Raw genomic sequence first — 18,267 nt, 5'->3', positions numbered from 1 at the left:
TCTTGTAATAAATCTATTTACAAAGCTAATATTATTTTTTAACTTCCCGTAGGGTAAGTTACAGTAATAGCAAAAAAAAAACCGAAAATGAACATTTTTACGTATCTTAACGTTTCAAAGGTTTCTGAATATTTTGGCATACTTTGTCTGTGTGCGGATACAATTTTTCGTCAACTATTTCGGGAACACCGATCAACCGAATTGAATAATTCAAAATACATTCGATTCGTATTGATAAGGAAACGTGCTAATTTGTTTTTGGCAGAAGCAGGTCTAGCCGTTCCGAAGATACGGGACAAAAAGTGCCAAAAAATTTTTAACAGAACGGAGCGTCCAATTTTGAAAATTCAAAAAACATTTTACTTGTATTGTCAACATGATAAACTGATTAAAGTTTTGGGTGGTCCAGCGATTATGAACTCTCAATAAAAATAAGTTAAAAAATGTCATTTGGCGGTCAAAAATGTTTATTCGACATATTTACATCATATTATCAGATATTTTATAGAGATTATAATAATGTGTTTACACATTTTGTGTAAATTTTGTTGAGTTCTGTACCAAGATTTTTAATTACGGTACGGAAAGTTCCAGCAATTTGCCGGAAGGCACGATGCCATGCACCTCACTAGTTAACAATTCTACTGCACTGTAATGTAACATATTTTTATTGAAAGTAATTAAAAAATATTTTAAATTATGCTGCCTTTATTAAACCATTTTTCATTATAACAAATCATGATTGGAATCTATTTAATTTTTTTCAATTTCAGAATTAATCCAGGATTGGAAATCTCGCACTTTCACAAAAATATCTGGCCTGCCACCTCTGCAGGAGTATAAGTGCATCGATGTAATGCCAACAAGTTCATTTTTGTAAACTAGTGGTCCACCAGAATCACCCTGAAATATTATAAATAGTATTTATTTATGAGTGCTAAGGTAAAAGATAATAAAAGCTTACTAGTATCAAAATATCTAAAAAATATAATGAATGAAAACTAGATTGTTTCCAAATACAATATGTGAAAATGCAGGTTTATTATTTTACTTACAAAGCAAATGCCTCTACCAAATTCCCTGAATGTACATATTTGCGAAGTTGGGTCAATGAATTGAGTCAATTCAAAGCACTTTTCGTCTGTTATTGCAGTGGTTTCTACTTGTTGTAATTCGTTTGGTACTGAGTCCACAGAACCTAATAGACCCCAACCAGTTGCCTTGCAAATTTCACCACCCTTGATGTTTCTCTTGCTAATTTTGATCGGTTGGACTTTGTCACCGAATACAATGTCTTTTGCCACTTTTATTAGACCAATATCAGCATAGTTGACAGTGATTCTTGGTGTATATTTATCATGCATCACAAAACGTTCGACGTCGTAGTATGTACCATCGCCATCTAATGAGTTTGATCCCAAATAGACGGATTTTAAAATGCCACTGAGGAAATATATTAACGGCGTTAAGGGCAAATATGTACATATCATACAGAATTAAGTGTTACATACGCGTTTAGGCAATGTGCAGCTGTTACAATCCAACGTTTGTTCAAGATGGAACCACCACAGAAATGCTCCAGGTTCTGATCTCTCAATGATACTTGGTACGGAGCCGAGCCTTCAGGAGCATCTTCGCCTCCAGCTATTCTAGGATCAATATATTTGGAAGATGCTGAAATCCAAATAATCAATATTAAATTGACGTGCGTAAGTATAAACTAAAGGATGAAACAATATTTTTTTTACCTACTGATCCCAAAGCTAGTAAAGTGAGTAACACCAAATTTGCCATGATTTGGAACAGCTTCGGAATGGTAATAGGTTTTGTATTATCAACACAGTATAGTAAACTGAATTAATTGTTTGCAGCAAGGTGCATTATTTATATGATGAACCAAATAATGAATTGACAAATTTTATATCTATAATTGCTTCAAGAATTATATTTAATTATTTATTGCTTGTTCATGCTCCTATATTTTCTAGAAATATTTAAAAACTACTTTTTGTTTACACATTTCAATTAAATTATCTTATCTCAGTAATATGAAATATTTGACAAAAATAAATGTATTGGCGTTATATTATTGCGGAGGCGTCAAGACAAATAATTTTCTTAATTATTAATTTTTTTTACTTGTAATTAGTTCCAATTTATAAACAATAACATTTGTAATATATATGAATTAATGTCAATACATTGTTTTTGTAAAAAATTATACGAATAAATATTTTCAATTGAACTCAAATACTTTGATAGTCATTGAGTTTTTAAACTATTAGATTATTAGATTTTAATTTTGAATTCTATTTTAATAATTCTTAATCTCTTATTTGGCTAAAATAAGGGACGTGTTTATGTGTATAAAGACATTTTGTTCAGTATTATTCCCTGGTCTACCTTAAAATAGTCTTCTATTTTTAATAAATTGCTAATAATTCATAAAAACTCATTAATATATTAATACTATATATAGTACCGTTGTGGTTGGCCTGTTGAATCCAAAAGGCTAGTTACATTTGAAGAAAAAATTGACAATACAACCTTTTTTATTTTACCCTACAAGAATAAAGAACATAGTAGATTAACGTAGAAATACTAATTAAACTAGTGGTATATGGCATCGTGCCTTAAGGTAAATTGTTGCAACTTTTCGTACCATAACAAAATGCTCGAAAAATACTTAATGTTTTCAAATAGATTTTCATAAATAAATACTGTAACATTGTCTAATATTTATAAGAGTTATATAAACTGAATTGCAAAGTTAAAGTTATTTATTCATAGTACATAAATGAACCTTAGAACTTTAGCAACACTTACATTAAAATCTAAATTATTTTCGATATACAAAAAAAAATTTTTTTTGAAAAAAAAAATTACATTAGCAATTGTTTCATTAACACCAGCCGAAAGTTTTTTGAATCATTCAAATCGGATGCTTAATAAAAGTTTGAAAAATATTGAGATAAATTATAAAATTAATATCTAATAATTTAAAAACTCAATGACTAACATATTTATATTTTCTGAATCGGAATTTTTACTAAAACATAATGTATTGATATTATTTTATCATTCAACTTTAATTTTTTCATTCATTAACTAATTTAGCATAATTATATTATAAATTTAGTTATTGTTTATAAACTCAAACTAATTACAAGTAAAGGAAATTGATAATAATAAAAATTATTAAAAATTAGAAAATCACTTGGCTTTACGCCTCCAAAATATTATAACGCCAATGCATTTATTTTTGTCACATATTTCATACTACCGAGATAAAATAATTTAATTAAAATGTCAATAGAAAGTAGTTTTTAATTATTTCTAGTAAAATATAAGAGCATGACCAAGCAATAAATAATTAAATCTAATTTTTAAGCAATTATAGATATAAAATTTATCAAATCATTATGCGGTTCATCGTATAAATAATGCACCTTGCAGCTGAAATTTAATTCAGTTCTTTACTGTGTTCTCTAACATTACAAAACCTATTACAATTCAAAAGTTGTTCCAAATGATGGCAAATTTTGTGCTATTCACCTTACTAGCCTTAGTATCAGTAGGTAAATATAATATTGTTTAAGCCTTTTGTTTATACTTACGCGCATTTTCATACAATTAAATATTTGGCTTTCAGCATGTTCCAAATATATTGATCCAAGAATCATTGGAGGCGAAGATGCTCCTGAAGGCTCGGCTCCGTATCAAGTTTCACTGAGAAATCGGGACCTAGAGCATTTCTGTGGTGGCTCCATCTTAAACAAACGTTGGATTGTGACGGCTGCACATTGCCTAAAACCGTAAGTAATACTTAATTTAGTATGGTATGACACAATTGCCTTTAACACTGTTAATATATTTTCTCAGTGGCATTTTAAAATCCGTCTATATGGGATCAAACTCATTAGATGGCAATGGTACATACTACGACGTCGAACGTTTTGTGATGCATCATAAATATATACCAAAAATTACTGTCAACTATGCTGATATTGGTCTAATAAAAGTGACAAAAGACATTATATTCAGTGACAAAGTTCAACCAATCAAAATAAGCAAAAAAAATATCAAGGGTGGTGAAATCTGCAAGGCCACTGGTTGGGGTCGATTGGCGGATGGGGCCCCAGTACCAAACGAATTGCAACAAGTGGAAACCACTGCAATAACAAATGAAAAGTGCTACGAATTGTCTCAATTCGTTGAGCCAACTTCGCAAATATGTACATTAAGGGAATTTTTAAGAGGCATTTGCTTTGTAAGTAAAATGGTTTAATACCTGCATTTTCACATAGTGTATTTGAAAACAATCTAGTTTGCAATCATTATATTTTTTATATTAATAAGCAATCATTATACTATAATATTAGTAAGCCTTCATCATCTTTCACCTTAACATTCACATATAAATATTATTAATAATATTTTAGGGTGATTCTGGTGGACCACTGGTTTACAAAGGTGAACTGGTTGGCGTTTCTTCGTTTGTCTTGTACACTTGCGGAGCTGGACGCCCAGATGTTTTTGTTAAAGTGCGTGATTTCCAATCTTGGATCAATTCTGAAATTAGAAAAAAATAAATAGATTTCAATCATGATTTGTTGTAATAAAAAATGGTTAAATAAAGGCAGCATAATTTAAAATAATATTTTAATTACTCTCAACAACATATTACATTACAGCGCAGTAGAATTGTCGAAAACATTTCTCTATTTATTTTTTTATTATCCTAATGATATCGTACAAACCGAATGGTATTTATCTTTACCTTCAAATCATCTACTAAATTGCTGTTTTAAAAAAATATATTTCTTGGATGATATTGACTATAGTTAATAATTAAATGTAGAGTATGGTAGAAGATCGAGAGTTTTTGTTTTAAAGTAAATTTTGCATCTATTTTTTTATATTTGCTGCATTTCCACAAATCTAACAATGCATGTCTTTAACGCTAATGCTCAATTCTTTCGAATGATCCGTTATTGTTGAACATTATCCAATTCTCATTGAATCAATTACAGCAACATTGCACAAATTACTTTTGCTTTTTATTACAACAAGGGAAACAAATGGAACGATATTTATCATCTGTATCTATTTTAGTTGCGTCGGGTAATCAGATGTATAATGTATTTATATTGAATAATATAGCAAAGCTGTACTAAGATTTCTACTATCGTAATTCTACTTTTTACGTTTTGTGGTTAATTGTATCTACTGATGTCACATTGCACACTAAATATGTGTTTTATGTCTCCGTATTGATATCCATAGTTAAGTCATATTGTTTATTAAAATTTATTAAATCAGATCAAATCAAATTTATTATACTGTTAGTTAACTATGAGTTCTTTAAAAAGAAACGTGAGTAGTGCAAACAACGATTTTTTAATCATTTTAAGTATTGAAATGTGGAAAAGTACCAAATACTCAACATTTTTCATTAAACTAAAATAGAAATTTAAAAGTCGATAATATAAACTTTAATCATAGTACCAAATTTTATTAACTTGTGGTTTAGAGTAAGCCACCTGGTCAACATTTTTGAAAAAATGCAACAAAACCTTATTCAAAAAATATTACTAGAATTGCTACCAACGAGACAAATAAATATAAAGGGTGGTCCATCTAGTGGTCCTAGTGATCTTGTGATCTTACGGTTAAGATATTTCTGTAAAAAACATATAAAGTATTATACATCGTTAAAAAGGTCTCAAAATTCTTAGTTCTTTTCCATATATCGCAACTTCAAATTTCGCACGATGTGGCCTACAGGCAAGTTGCTATCGATAAATTCCAATTTTTAAATGGGCCACCTTATAGAATGTATACAATAATAGAACATAAAACACAATAATTTTTAATTGTTTTTAATTCCGATTTTTTAAATAATTTTTGTTAAATTGACCCTCAATTGACCTTCAATTTTGGAATCTGAAAATTTTATGTGCTTGTAAAAAAATGTGTATAAAGATGATAGAATCTACTACTTAATTCTCATTTATGTATTTGTTTGGGAATTTATAATAATTTAATTTATCAATTTTTACATTACTGTAAAAGTATAGAATTCCCTAAAATGCAATTGCATGATGATTCAATTATTATACAATTAATAGACTTTTCAAAATGTAATTAATTATAGATAGTGCAAATTTTGCAATATCATTCTGTAGTTTTAATATATAAGTAGATGTTGATGCTTGTTTTATCTTTATGGTTCTGTAACTATATAATTATCATTACAGTAAAATAATTAATTAGTATGGCTTATATTATATTAGTTACTTTAATTAGTTTGGGATCGTTGGGTAAGTCAATCTTTTCAAAATTTCTGATATATATTAATAAATATACATTAATCACAATTTATTCAATATTTTTATTTCTAGTTTCTTCCGAATACCTTTCGTTTTCTACTGATCCTCGGATAATTGGTGGTGAAGATGCTCCCGAGGGTTCTGCACCATATCAGGTTTCATTAAGAAATTCTGACTTGCAGCATTTTTGTGGTGGTTCCATCCTAAACAAACGATGGATTTTAACAGCAGCACATTGTCTCGAACCGTCAGTATCATTTGCGTCAATAAATTAGTTTCTATTGATCAAGTTATAATTATTACATTTCAGTGGTTTTTTAAATTCTGTATACATGGGTTCGAATTTGTTGGATCGAAAAGGCAGATATTACGATGTAGAAAGATTTGTGATGCACCATAATTATACTGGAAAGATAGTTGCCAATGTCGCTGATATAGGTCTAATAAAACTAGCAGAAGATATAAAATTCAGTGACAAGGTACAACCTGTAAAAATTCATCAAACTCAAATCAAGGGCGGAGAGATTTGCAAAGCTACTGGATGGGGCAGGTTGGGTGCTGATCAGCCTGTACCAAATAAATTACAACAATTGGAGACAATTGCTATTAGTGATGAGAAATGTTATGCAGATACAGGGTTTTTAGAACCTACATCTCAAATATGTGTATTCAGTGCATTTGGAAAAGGAGTTTGTTTTGTAAGTAATTAGTTATTTTCTAATTCAAATTACAAACTTTCCTATGTAAGATAATGTAAGATAAATATTCAGTGATTGTTCTGAAGTTAACATAATTTTGGTTATCTGTGGTGTTGATTTTTCATTATAGAAGTGAAGTAATTGCTGATTAATAAATTCTATAATATTCGTTCACACAGTGGATTATGTTAAACAACGCCTAAAGAAATATTGTTTTCACAATTTCACTCATCATGTAATAATTGTGTTTGAAGAACTTCATGTAATTAAAATTAACATACATTCATTGACTGATTGTATTTTCTGTACTTTTTCGCTGGCGATATAATCTCATTTTTTGTACAGCTGTAATATCTGTCTTGCCTAAAAAATATTTTCCATTTCAATAACTTCAAAGATTTATAGAAGCTACGAATAGTATAGAAATAATTTCTAATCAATAAACTTACATTTAGTGCACGGCGCAAATGTTTAATTTGTTTCATTACTGTCAAGGAACAGGGTAAAATATTATTCTGATTCAGGCATTTTTCATTAAATCAAGATTTGTACTACGATGTAACTTTAAAATGTTTATTTATCTATGCCGATTTCTTTGTTGTTATCAGTACGTATACAACGTTGACGCCGGTACGCGACGACTAATCACAATCCACCCGTATAGAAATCATATCATTGAGAGCGAATGACGAATTATTGGCACTCGACTCTTATCTTATTTTATCTGCCGTAACGCACTTTCGTTGCATTTGTACGGATTTACACCCTAGTCGCGCCTAAAGAAATTTTACTTCAGTAAAAAATACACAATAAATTAAATATAAAATAAAACAAGTAAAAAATAAACTGCGATATAAAAAATAGAACGCTGGTCAAGACGCTTTGAATCTTTTGAAGTACATCCCCAAAGCTCGATGCCGGTTATTTTATCAATTCTAAACTATTTAAAATATATGAAACGTGTTAATAGAAAATCATAAATAATTAATAATAAAAAAACTTAAATTCAGCAATTAAATAATTGAAAGCTTATAACAATTTTAACGTTGATATTGTAGATTGACTTTTATATATGTCTTCACTCTTTGCGCATGGATTGACGCCTTATTTTATATTTTGCAACAAAATGGTTTTGCTAATTGTGATATTTATATAAGCCAACTTTTATATACTTCTTTGTTTATTATTTTAGGGAGATTCTGGTGGTCCATTAGTTTACAAAGGTGAACAAGTAGGAGTTGCATCATTCATCATGATCACTTGTGGTGGTGGCAGACCAGATGTATTTGTTAGAGTACTCGATTATCAGGATTGGATAAATTCATTTATTTCTGGAGATAACTAGTCTTTATGTAAATGAACTATTATAATATATATTTTTTATTCTTATAAAATATATACATTTTATTACGCACACATATAATTTCTATAATACTTTTAAAAATTCTAACAGCCAGACTATATTATTTCATAAATTCACCGGACTACTATATTTCATAAACTAAACCTCAAGTCGTTAAAAGAGATCGCAGACAACACTATGTTTAAATTTGCAGTTTTTTCTTAAATTTTTTTGTTAAGTTTACGTTGTTGTTTTTAACGCCGATTAGAACTTGAGGGTGATCTTCTATATTTAAAATTTGTAGTTTATACATCTCAGTCATTCTCAAACTATATCTAGGAAGAACAGGTTTTCCAAGTGAGCACTTTATTTTTGAACTTATATTTAGTAACACAGATTTTTCAGATAAGATTATGAAATGTAAACATATAATATTTACCTTCAGTATTTGTTTCTATAAACGCATTAGATATATATTTTCAGTTATAATCAATGTATAAATAAAATATATCTCACTATCGATTCAATTTAACATCTAGTAGGTACTATTAGAAAAACATCTACATACTTGTATAATTAAACTTTTGTACAATATGGATTACTTTGTGCTTTTTATTGTATTCAATATTTGGTCAGTAGGTAAGTAATGTTTTATTATAAATTTCTGAATCATAAACTTTGTACATTTTATCATAGTAAATAAAATTAATATTTAAGTATAAAAATATATCAAAAAGAAATAATATATAAAAATATAATAAAAAACTGTAATGATATTGAAACATATAAAAACCAAAAGTTATATTTATATGCACTTTTACTTTTTTACAGATGTTCTTTTTAAATTTTTTTCAACGGGATAATACCTACTACAATATAGTTAGTTTTAATCAACAAATAAACAATTCTGATTTAACAATTTATTAAATAATTTTTGGTATTGGTTATCTAATCTTTTTTACATTATTTCTGTTTTTGTTTTGATTAATATTTATTTCAAGTTTTAATTAAAATATTATTACTCTTATATATGTTCATGTATAAAAATTATTTTTATCCCCAGTTTCTTCAAAACACATCAATTTTTCAATCGATCCAAGAATCGTTGGTGGCGAAGATGCTCCAGAAGGTTCGGCTCCATACCAAGTTTCATTGAGGTATATTACTATGGACCATTTATGTGGTGGTTCCATCATGAACAAAAGATGGATTTTAACAGCGGCACATTGTCTTCAACCGTGAGTAGCATTTTAACAAGTAAAATTCATTATTCCGATTTATTTTAGATGAGATTAACATTTTACAGCGGTGATTTGGATGTTGTATATATGGGTTCAAATTTGCTGGATCGAAAAGGCAGATATTACGATGTGGAACGATATGTGATACATCAAAATTATACGGGAGAACAGGGTACTTTTTATGCTGATTTAGGGTTAATTAAATTAGCAGAAGACATAGAGTTTAGTGATAAGGTGCAAGCTGTAAACATTCACCAAAGTGAAATCCAAGGTGGTGAGGAATGCAAAGCAACTGGATGGGGTCGATTGGGTGCCAGTCAACCAATACCAAATGCGTTGCAACAGTTGGCAACCACTGCTTTAAGTAATGAGAAGTGTAAAGAAGTTACTGGATTCTTCGAGCCCACATCGCAAATATGTGTATTCAAAGGATCTGGAAAAGGAGTTTGTTTTGTAAGTAGATTTGCTTTCGAATCTCGCCAAGAACATTTTAATTGTCTCGCCAAGAACTCTTCAATTCAACTTATTGTGTTATGAAAATTTTGGCATAAGAATATTATTACACTAAAATTCTTAGCAGCCCAAAAAGAAATTTTGTTATGAAATATATGCCTACTTGCAGAACAAGCGGTGAGCTTGAGAAAAAAAAGGAAAATTCTCATTAATCATATAATAAATACAATTTTTTCTAATAAAGTATAATTATTTCAGGGCGATTCTGGTGGACCTTTAGTTTACAATGGAGAACAAGTTGGAGTTGCATCATTTATATTGGGTACTTGTGGTGGTGGTTACCCTGACGTTTTTGTAAGAGTTCTCGACTTCCAAGATTGGATCAACTCTCACATTTCTGAGGATAATTAATTACAGCATAATAAAATATTAATCGTGAATTATTAAATATAATAAGTTTACAATACACTATCCAGTTAACTGTGTTTGGCAAATAAACTCGTCATGGAGAAGTGACATAGTTTAATTATGTATTGACGAATATACTCGTTATGCATATAAATTATTAATATTAAAATATAATATAAATATTAACGTACTTTGTTTAGGTTGCAATTTAAAAAAAACAACTTCTCCAATTTCACTTCATTTTATCTTAAAAACACCTTTTTTTCTCGATTCTAACTGTTTAATGAACTGGCTATAAACTATAAAATATATGTATAACAATTTTACCTAAAATATCCAAATATTCAAGTCAAAATATTGTATTGAGTATTATATAAGAACAATTATTACTAAAAATATTAAGTATTGTAGTATGATATCTTATACATTTTTAAAAGTAACAAAAAATGTTATAATCTTTTCGAAATAATTATAAAAGTACTTCTTAATTGGCTCATTAAAACGTGACAGTCTAAAATCTCAAACAATAATAAAAAAAGTGCAATAATAATTTAAATAAAATAAAAAAATATCATGTTTGGTGTAATATAAGAAATCTTTTCGTTATCTCAAATATAATATATAAAACTCATAAGTTTTTTTATAGAATATAGAAACAATAATCAAAAGAATATATCATATTATCGAGTTCACATTTTGAGTTTAAAATAAAGAAATCGAGACTTCAAATATACTACTTATTTTCTTGATATGATAAATTATTAAACGATTTTTAATATATATTATAACATTGATTAGTTCTTATCAAATAGATAACAATTTAATTATTGAAGTAAAAAGTGCATCAAGTGATGCAATTTTTTTAAATATATTTATCTGAGTAATTGTAGATAATACGTAATAAATTTTATCTGCATTCAATTAAGTACATATTATCTAATTTAGCTATACTATTAATCACAGAAATAAATTTTGCCATTAATTCGATTAATAGAAAGGCACTCGTTTGAGTCGCTAATATTTCTATTATTTTCTTAGAAAAAATGAGGGCATACTTAAGGACCTTTCTTTTAATGTTAGGTAAAGACAAATACCTTAATAATAAATGGAAATTGGTTACTTATTATTCATCATTTGTGAACTTTAAATAAATATCTTTTAGGTTTCTACTTAGCTTCAACAAATGGATTTACTCTTACAAACGGTTCACGAGTAATTGGAGGTACTGATGCAAAAAATGTAGTTCCTTATCAAGTATCCCTTAGAGATGATGAATTAAAACATTTTTGTGGTGGATCAATTTTAAATAAAAGATGGATCGTTACTGCTGCTCATTGTCTTTCAGAGTAAGTTTTAGATACTGTAAAAACTATACAATTTAGATACTTTCAACTACCTAGTTATCATTTGGAAATCTGGTTCATTTTTCTTCCATCAATAGATCTATTTTTATGATTTTACAATAAGCAAGTCGTAAGGAAATGCCCAATTTTTTTGAAAATAAATATGATATAATTATAGTTTCAATTTGAACTGATACTTGCTAAATAAAATTAAAGAAATTAACATAGAGATTTTATATATTATTATAGGATTGTTGGCAAAATACGAGATTAAAACTAAACGATGTTTTATTTTATTAAATTTGATTACTAATGCATACAAACTTCAAATATTTAGTTCCAATGATATTAATTTAAGCTATTTCCAAAATTTTCCAATCCTTTCCAGTGATCGTTTGGATGCTGTTTACGTCGGATCCATTTACCTAAATAGACAAGGCCGTTATTATGATATAAAAAGGTACATTATCCACGAAAAATACAACGACAAATCTCTTCATTCCGACATAGGTCTCATAGAAGTTGAACGTGATATCATTTTTGGAAAATCGGTTCAGCCAATAAAATTACATCAAGGTTACATCAATGGTGGTGAACAACTTTTAGCAACAGGTTGGGGACTTACGAGTAATGATGATGACAGAATACCGCCAAATAATCTTCAGAAAATAGACTTAAAAGCTTTGAGTACTGAAGAGTGTAAAAAACAAGGCGTGATTGCCTCAACTCATTTGTGCACCTTTGTTGGAATCGATGAGGGAGTTTGTAATGTAAGTATGATAAACTTAGGACAAAAATATTTTTTTTGGAAATACTACAAGATTAACTTAATATTCAAATAAGTTTGTTCTTAGTATTCTGGAAATTGTGAATATTATTTCAGGGAGATTCAGGTGGACCTTTGGTCCTCAATGGTGAATTGGTTGGAATAACATCTTTTGCCTTAGGATTTGAATGTGCACAGGGACGACCTGATTACTTTACAAGAGTTTCACTTTTCAAGGAATGGATCGAGAGTCGTATCAAATCTGATGTATAATAATTTAATAGCTATTATGCAATTTTAAATTATATAAATGAATTTTAATTAATAAACTGCTCAAATAAACTGCTTCAGTAATAGCTAATTCGATAATTAATAAGTATGGTAAAAGAATATTTGTGATATAATATTTTATATTATATGGCCTTATTAATTCTATAAACAAATAAATATATTATCGCAGTGTTTATAATAAGATTCTAACAAATGTGAATCATTGTTATTAATAAAATTTACATCGATACCTTGCACTACCACCATCAAATTATTACTAACATTTTGTTATATTAAGAAAAAGTTATTCTATATATTTATATCGTAGCAATCGGTACGGAACCGATAGGAATGTAGACGAAATTTATACTTATTGTCAAAATCTCTATAAAATATGTGATAAATTGATGTGCATATGTATAATGATCACTTTTTACCGCCAAATGGCATTTTTTTTTTATTTTTTGCTAGATCTCCGGAATCGCTAGAATTGCCTTCATGAAAATTTGATCAGGTCTTCATCTTGTTAATAAAAGTAAAATGTTTTTTGTATTATTCAAATCGGACGCTCCGTTCTCTTAAAAACTGAGTTACAGTTTTTGGAACTTTTTGCCCCATATTTTCTGAACGGCTCGACCTGCCTTCGCCAAAAACTAATTTTTTTTTGAATTATTCAAATCGGTTGATCTGTGTTCCTGAAATCGTCGACGAAAATTTGTATCCGCACACACACACACACGCACATACACACACACATACACACACACATACACACACACATACATCAATTTTTTCTAAGGTATACCAAAATGTTCAGAAGGTTTTGAAACGTAAAGATATATAAAAATTTTCATATTCATTTTTTTTGCGATTACTATAACTTGCCCTACACATATCCGTCAATATTAAATGTTGTACATTTATGCCTCACGATTTGGAATTAGAATACTTTTTATTGATATTGTAAATAAAATTAAAGTTAATGTAGAAATTAATCCAAAAATTACTGATTCACGAAGCTACTAATGAACTTTCTTGAATAATACTTTATAAATACTTAATAAAAATGACTTTAATAATAAATAACACTTATTATATTACTAAGCATATCAGAAAGCGATTTATCTAAAATATACTAAAATGTTAAGCAAAAATCCATGGGGTAATAACATCTTTCAAAAATTAAAAATTTTCTGTCAAATTTGTTTTTTTTATCTAATAGTATATTTATCTATTAGTATTTTGTACAAGTTTACACCATAAATATGAAATATTTTCCGTTCTTATTCTTTTTTATGTTTTTGAAGCAAGAAAATTGATATGCATTTTACGCGTTCACATTTTTTATACTTTTTTATATAGACTATAAGAAACTTTCAGATATTTAAAGCACAACATTTCAAAATATTGAAATCGTGTACATTTTTCTAATACGTAGTTATAAAAATGACCCAAAATAATTAATAAATTTAACGCTTTAAAATTTATTTAGTTTACTACAAACTCAGTTAAATTGCATGCCTTATCTAAAAATAACAGTGGCCTTATCTAAAGTTTTCTTATCTAAAAACAATGCACTATGAATTTTCAAAAAACTTATATATCAAAGACTTAATTTGTTTTAAGTAGAAACTTAAGATAAAGAAATCTTATAATAGTGTACATCTATTGATTATCATTCACTTTCAGACTTTGCTCATCACAGTTTAAGTGTAAAGATGCGCGTGTTTGTCGGTTTAATCATCTTTATATCAGCGAGTATGTTTAATATAATTTTATATATAAATTAATATTATTTTGCAGCATAAATAATTAAATATAATTGCAGCATGTGTTTTCGGCCAAAGTACTTCCAATGACCACACCAGAATTGTTGGAGGTGCAGACGCCGCTCCTGGTTCTGCTCCATTTCAAGTATCTTTAAGAGATAAATTCTTGAAACATTTTTGTGGTGGATCGATTCTTAATGAAAAATGGGTTCTTACTGCTGCACATTGTCTAGTCGCGTAAGTAAATACTGATAAATTGAACTAAATTTTAAATAATCTAGTCTTAAAGTAGTCTGCATATACTTATAGGTACATGTACTCATAAAAAGCAGTCTATAGTTTTAATATTAAAATCTACATGCATATACTATTTATTATTATTATTTGCTTCCAGAGGCCGTTTGAGTTCCATCTACGTCGGATCCAACAAACTAAACAAAGGAGGTCGTTACTATGATGTCAAAAAATATATTGTACATGAAGAATATAATCCTAAAACCTTATACGCCGATATTGGGCTCATTGAAGTAGACGAAGAAATCCAATTCAACAATTTAGTAAAACCGATTCCTAGACGAAAAGAAGCATTAGTAGGCAAGGAGTCAGTCACAGCTTTAGGTTGGGGGTTAACGAAGCACGATGGAAAAAATTCACCGAACAATTTGCAAAAAATTGAACTTGAAACTCAAACCAAAGATATGTGCGAACTCAGGGGAGGAGTAGAAGCTAATTCTCACATATGCACTTATACGGGCGAAGGCAAAGGCATTTGTTTCGTAAGTATTGCCTATATATACATACTGTCAACTAATGGGCCGATTCTGCCGCACAACAGACCAATGTTATGGCAAGGCCATGTTACGCTCCAATTTTTATACATCACGCTACTGAATCATACTGAATACTGTCAAAATGTCATTTTGTGTATTTAGGAGTTTTACCCATAAATTGCAACATCATTTGTATGTTAAGAGCTGGGTCAGAAAGACCCTGTTATCTAAGATCTTTTTTTTTTGTCATTTGTGCGGTTTCAAGATTAATTTTTCTATCAGACAACCCGAGAAAAACGCAAGCAACCACATATGGAAAGTTCTTTATAACATGGTCTTGCTATAACATTGTTCTGTTGTGCAGCAGAATCGATCAAAAAGTATCAGGAATTGTTGCATAATACTCAAAATAATTACTGAATCAATTTTTTTTTTATTGCCTTTAAAATAAACTTCAAAGTAATGAACTTATGCTTTCAAAGCACTTTTTAAAAGCCTTTAAAATGATTTCCTTCAACTCCATTGGCAATTTTTACTGGAATCTATAGACGCAAAGCCGTGTCTAACAAGTGGCAATTCAAGTTTTCAATAAAAAATAGTTTGTAGGAGCTTAGATCTACTGATTACGGTGGTTGTCTCTTGATAGTAGATAAGTTTAAAGAATTTGTGAAGAAAGTTCTGCACTCGTAGAATGTGTTGAACATCAAAGTGTCCTATGTCCAATTTGAAATTCGATGTAATTAATTCGTTGGATAAGCTTTCCAACACAATTTTCTTGATTTAGGTGATTTTTTCATTCATTGAATACGTTTAGATCTTTCACGGTGTTGTAAGTACGAACTCTGCCAAGGGCAACCTGCAGCAGCGATATCCATTTTCACTTAAAAATTTAAATCCAAAATATGTTTCGGATAGAAAAAAGCCCGTTTCAAGTACATTCAAAAATATGATTTCAATAAAAATTCAAATAACTTGGAATATGATTATTATTAGAATTAATTTAAATAATTTAGCATAATAATGACAAAAATTATCTTGCAAATTTTAATTAACTTCCCGTAGGGCAAGTTTTAGTCATCGCAAAAAAATCGAAAATGAAATTTTTCATATATCTTTACGTTTCAAAGATTTCTGAATAATTTGGCATACTTTAGAAAAAATTTATGTATGTGTGTGTGTGTGTGCTGATACAAATTTTCGTCGACGATTTTGGGAACACGAATCAACCGATTTGAATAATTTAAAGAACATTCGATTTGTATTGATAAGGAGACTTGCTGATTAATTTTTGGCAAAGGCAGTTCTAGCCATTCCGAAGATACGGGGCAAGAAGTGCCAAAAACGGTAACTCAGTTTTTAAGAGTAACTCAGTCATTTGGCGGTCTAAAATGTTTATTAGACTTATGCACATCAAATTATCAGATATTTTATAGAGATTTTCATAATGTGTTGTAATTTTTTTTAGGTTCCGTACCAAGATTTTTAATTACGGTACGAGAAGTTCTAGCAATTTGCTTTAAAGCACAATGCCATGCACCCCACTAGTTTTAATTTTAATCTTAATTATAAATTTCTAGGGCGATTCAGGAAGTGCTTTGACTTACAAGGATGAGCTCGTAGGTGTGTCCTCTTTCATTTTAATGAAGTGCGCCCACGGTTTTCCTGATTTCTTTGCCAGCGTTGTCTTCTTCAATGATTGGATTGATAATCATATCAAGTAATATATTGAAATAATTTAATAAATGTATACATCTTATTAAATAAAATATGAATCGACAAATTGCAATACTAGGAACAATGATATAGTAGATACTCGATATATATTATCGATATATAAATGTATTATATTTGATTTTTTTTTATTATGTTCTTGAGATACTACTGGGATCAAATAATGATTCTTTTTGCTAAAAGCGTCGTCTATAGTCGAAATTAGCATGACATCCTGTATTTTAGATTGTGTTACAAATACTTGGGCGATATACAGGCTCGTATAGCAGAGTCACTCTTGCGGGAAACAATCAGGTAAAGAAACTTTTGCAGGTAAGAAACTTTCGTAAATTCTTCTTTCAATATTCAACTTGCCAGAATAATCTCCATTCAAAAAACAATTGCATGAACAAAATGTTTTAAGGGAACAATCAAGAAATCTGTGCAGGTTGAAGTAAGTATAATATACAGGGATGCACAACTATTTTATGATGTATTTTGATTTGAGCTTTGCTTCGACGTTAAAATCTCTGACCTTCTTATAAATACTCTCTGGAATGCTTTGATTTAATAATAAAGATTTTGTACTTTATAATTTAATAACTACATTCGTCCGGAAATAATTTAATAATTCATCCTAAAAGTTTAGTTTAGCTTTGTTAGTTATTCTTGATATTTTTTATATTGTATTATTTTTTAATGTTGCTATTTAACAAAAACTACAATTTATAAAAATAATATAAAATGTCTAGACGAGAAAGAAACACAAATTTATAGTTTTTTATTCGATAATTTTCACACATTTTCATGTGCACACAAAAGTCTTGGTTTGAAATAGTGCAATATAACAAAAATTTCAATATATCATTTTTAGAATTATAGATAATAGAATAAAATGGAGATAAATTATGTATATATATATATATATATATATATATATATATATATATAATGTATATATATAATCTAGAAAAATAGGCATATTTTCAAAAAAGCTTTAGTTATATTAATATGTCCTGCTTATCGCAAGAAGAAAATAATTTGCATCCTGATTGTAGCGAATTAATAGTTCAAAAAATAATGATGAACAAGAAAATATTTTTTTAATAAGTATATTTAGTCAATTTTTATATATTAATTTTTAAATTAGTACTTTGTACTATGC

General features: G+C 28.6%; 5 protein-coding genes across 5 annotated transcripts; 4 read left to right on the top strand and 1 right to left on the bottom strand.

Moving 5' to 3' along the window:
- Positions 1 to 690: 690 nt before the first annotated feature.
- Positions 691 to 1,840, bottom strand: LOC113364284 (chymotrypsin-2-like). Its single transcript, XM_026606772.1, has 4 exons — positions 1,749 to 1,840; positions 1,512 to 1,674; positions 1,056 to 1,443; positions 691 to 903 (listed from the first exon to the last, which is right to left on the bottom strand). The coding sequence occupies exons 1-4, from the start codon at positions 1,792 to 1,794 to the stop codon at positions 754 to 756; spliced, it is 747 nt and encodes a 248-aa protein (XP_026462557.1). The 5' UTR covers positions 1,795 to 1,840; the 3' UTR covers positions 691 to 753.
- A 1,649-nt stretch (positions 1,841 to 3,489) lies between these two features.
- Positions 3,490 to 4,655, top strand: LOC113364282 (chymotrypsin-2-like). Its single transcript, XM_026606770.1, has 4 exons — positions 3,490 to 3,578; positions 3,653 to 3,815; positions 3,883 to 4,270; positions 4,443 to 4,655. Exons 1-4 carry the CDS (start codon positions 3,530 to 3,532, stop codon positions 4,590 to 4,592), a joined length of 750 nt encoding a protein of 249 aa, XP_026462555.1. The 5' UTR covers positions 3,490 to 3,529; the 3' UTR covers positions 4,593 to 4,655.
- Positions 4,656 to 6,236: 1,581 nt separating this feature from the next.
- Positions 6,237 to 12,856, top strand: LOC113384846. The gene is made up of 10 exons (XM_026622617.1): positions 6,237 to 6,323; positions 6,405 to 6,579; positions 6,643 to 7,030; positions 8,223 to 8,374; positions 9,436 to 9,610; positions 9,659 to 10,066; positions 10,325 to 10,388; positions 11,637 to 11,820; positions 12,206 to 12,587; positions 12,701 to 12,856. Exons 1-10 carry the CDS (start codon positions 6,278 to 6,280, stop codon positions 12,854 to 12,856), a joined length of 2,130 nt encoding a protein of 709 aa, XP_026478402.1. The 5' UTR covers positions 6,237 to 6,277.
- Positions 8,899 to 10,554, top strand: LOC113364280 (chymotrypsin-2-like). Its single transcript, XM_026606769.1, has 4 exons — positions 8,899 to 9,011; positions 9,436 to 9,610; positions 9,679 to 10,066; positions 10,325 to 10,554. The coding sequence occupies exons 1-4, from the start codon at positions 8,966 to 8,968 to the stop codon at positions 10,475 to 10,477; spliced, it is 762 nt and encodes a 253-aa protein (XP_026462554.1). The 5' UTR covers positions 8,899 to 8,965; the 3' UTR covers positions 10,478 to 10,554.
- A 1,696-nt stretch (positions 12,857 to 14,552) lies between the features above and the next one.
- LOC113364278 (chymotrypsin-2-like) lies at positions 14,553 to 17,436 on the top strand. The gene is made up of 5 exons (XM_026606766.1): positions 14,553 to 14,611; positions 14,682 to 14,859; positions 15,017 to 15,398; positions 16,970 to 17,109; positions 17,349 to 17,436. Exons 1-5 carry the CDS (start codon positions 14,572 to 14,574, stop codon positions 17,419 to 17,421), a joined length of 813 nt encoding a protein of 270 aa, XP_026462551.1. The 5' UTR covers positions 14,553 to 14,571; the 3' UTR covers positions 17,422 to 17,436.
- The last annotated feature ends 831 nt before the right edge of the window (positions 17,437 to 18,267 follow it).

This window comes from Ctenocephalides felis, unplaced genomic scaffold, assembly GCF_003426905.1.
Source record: "Ctenocephalides felis isolate EL2017-DRISC unplaced genomic scaffold, ASM342690v1 CF-g0.4_SCAFFOLD_00845, whole genome shotgun sequence".
NCBI classification, from domain to species: Eukaryota; Metazoa; Arthropoda; class Insecta; order Siphonaptera; family Pulicidae; genus Ctenocephalides; species Ctenocephalides felis.
This window is presented reverse-complemented; position numbering and strand designations above follow the sequence as displayed.

Excerpts from the sequence above, each read along its gene's own strand:
- LOC113364284 (XM_026606772.1), bottom strand. The coding sequence starts at position 1,794 with ATGGCAAATTTGGTGTTACTCACTTTACTAGCTTTGGGATCAGTAG. Across the intron at positions 1,444-1,511 it reads GCTGCACATTGCCTAAACGC|TGGCATTTTAAAATCCGTCT; the intron begins GTATGTAACACT and ends ATATTTCCTCAG. Across the intron at positions 904-1,055 it reads TTGGTAGAGGCATTTGCTTT|GGTGATTCTGGTGGACCACT; the intron begins GTAAGTAAAATA and ends ATAATATTTCAG.
- LOC113364282 (XM_026606770.1), top strand. The coding sequence starts at position 3,530 with ATGATGGCAAATTTTGTGCTATTCACCTTACTAGCCTTAGTATCAGTA. Across the intron at positions 3,579-3,652 it reads ACTAGCCTTAGTATCAGTAG|CATGTTCCAAATATATTGAT; the intron begins GTAAATATAATA and ends TTTGGCTTTCAG. Across the intron at positions 4,271-4,442 it reads TTTTAAGAGGCATTTGCTTT|GGTGATTCTGGTGGACCACT; the intron begins GTAAGTAAAATG and ends ATAATATTTTAG.
- LOC113384846 (XM_026622617.1), top strand. The coding sequence starts at position 6,278 with ATGGCTTATATTATATTAGTTACTTTAATTAGTTTGGGATCGTTGG. Across the intron at positions 6,580-6,642 it reads GCAGCACATTGTCTCGAACC|TGGTTTTTTAAATTCTGTAT; the intron begins GTCAGTATCATT and ends ATTACATTTCAG. Across the intron at positions 7,031-8,222 it reads TTGGAAAAGGAGTTTGTTTT|GGAGATTCTGGTGGTCCATT; the intron begins GTAAGTAATTAG and ends TTATTATTTTAG.
- LOC113364280 (XM_026606769.1), top strand. The coding sequence starts at position 8,966 with ATGGATTACTTTGTGCTTTTTATTGTATTCAATATTTGGTCAGTAG. Across the intron at positions 9,012-9,435 it reads ATTCAATATTTGGTCAGTAG|TTTCTTCAAAACACATCAAT; the intron begins GTAAGTAATGTT and ends TTTTATCCCCAG. Across the intron at positions 10,067-10,324 it reads CTGGAAAAGGAGTTTGTTTT|GGCGATTCTGGTGGACCTTT; the intron begins GTAAGTAGATTT and ends TAATTATTTCAG.
- LOC113364278 (XM_026606766.1), top strand. The coding sequence starts at position 14,572 with ATGCGCGTGTTTGTCGGTTTAATCATCTTTATATCAGCGA. Across the intron at positions 14,612-14,681 it reads AATCATCTTTATATCAGCGA|CATGTGTTTTCGGCCAAAGT; the intron begins GTATGTTTAATA and ends ATATAATTGCAG. Across the intron at positions 15,399-16,969 it reads AAGGCAAAGGCATTTGTTTC|GGCGATTCAGGAAGTGCTTT; the intron begins GTAAGTATTGCC and ends ATAAATTTCTAG.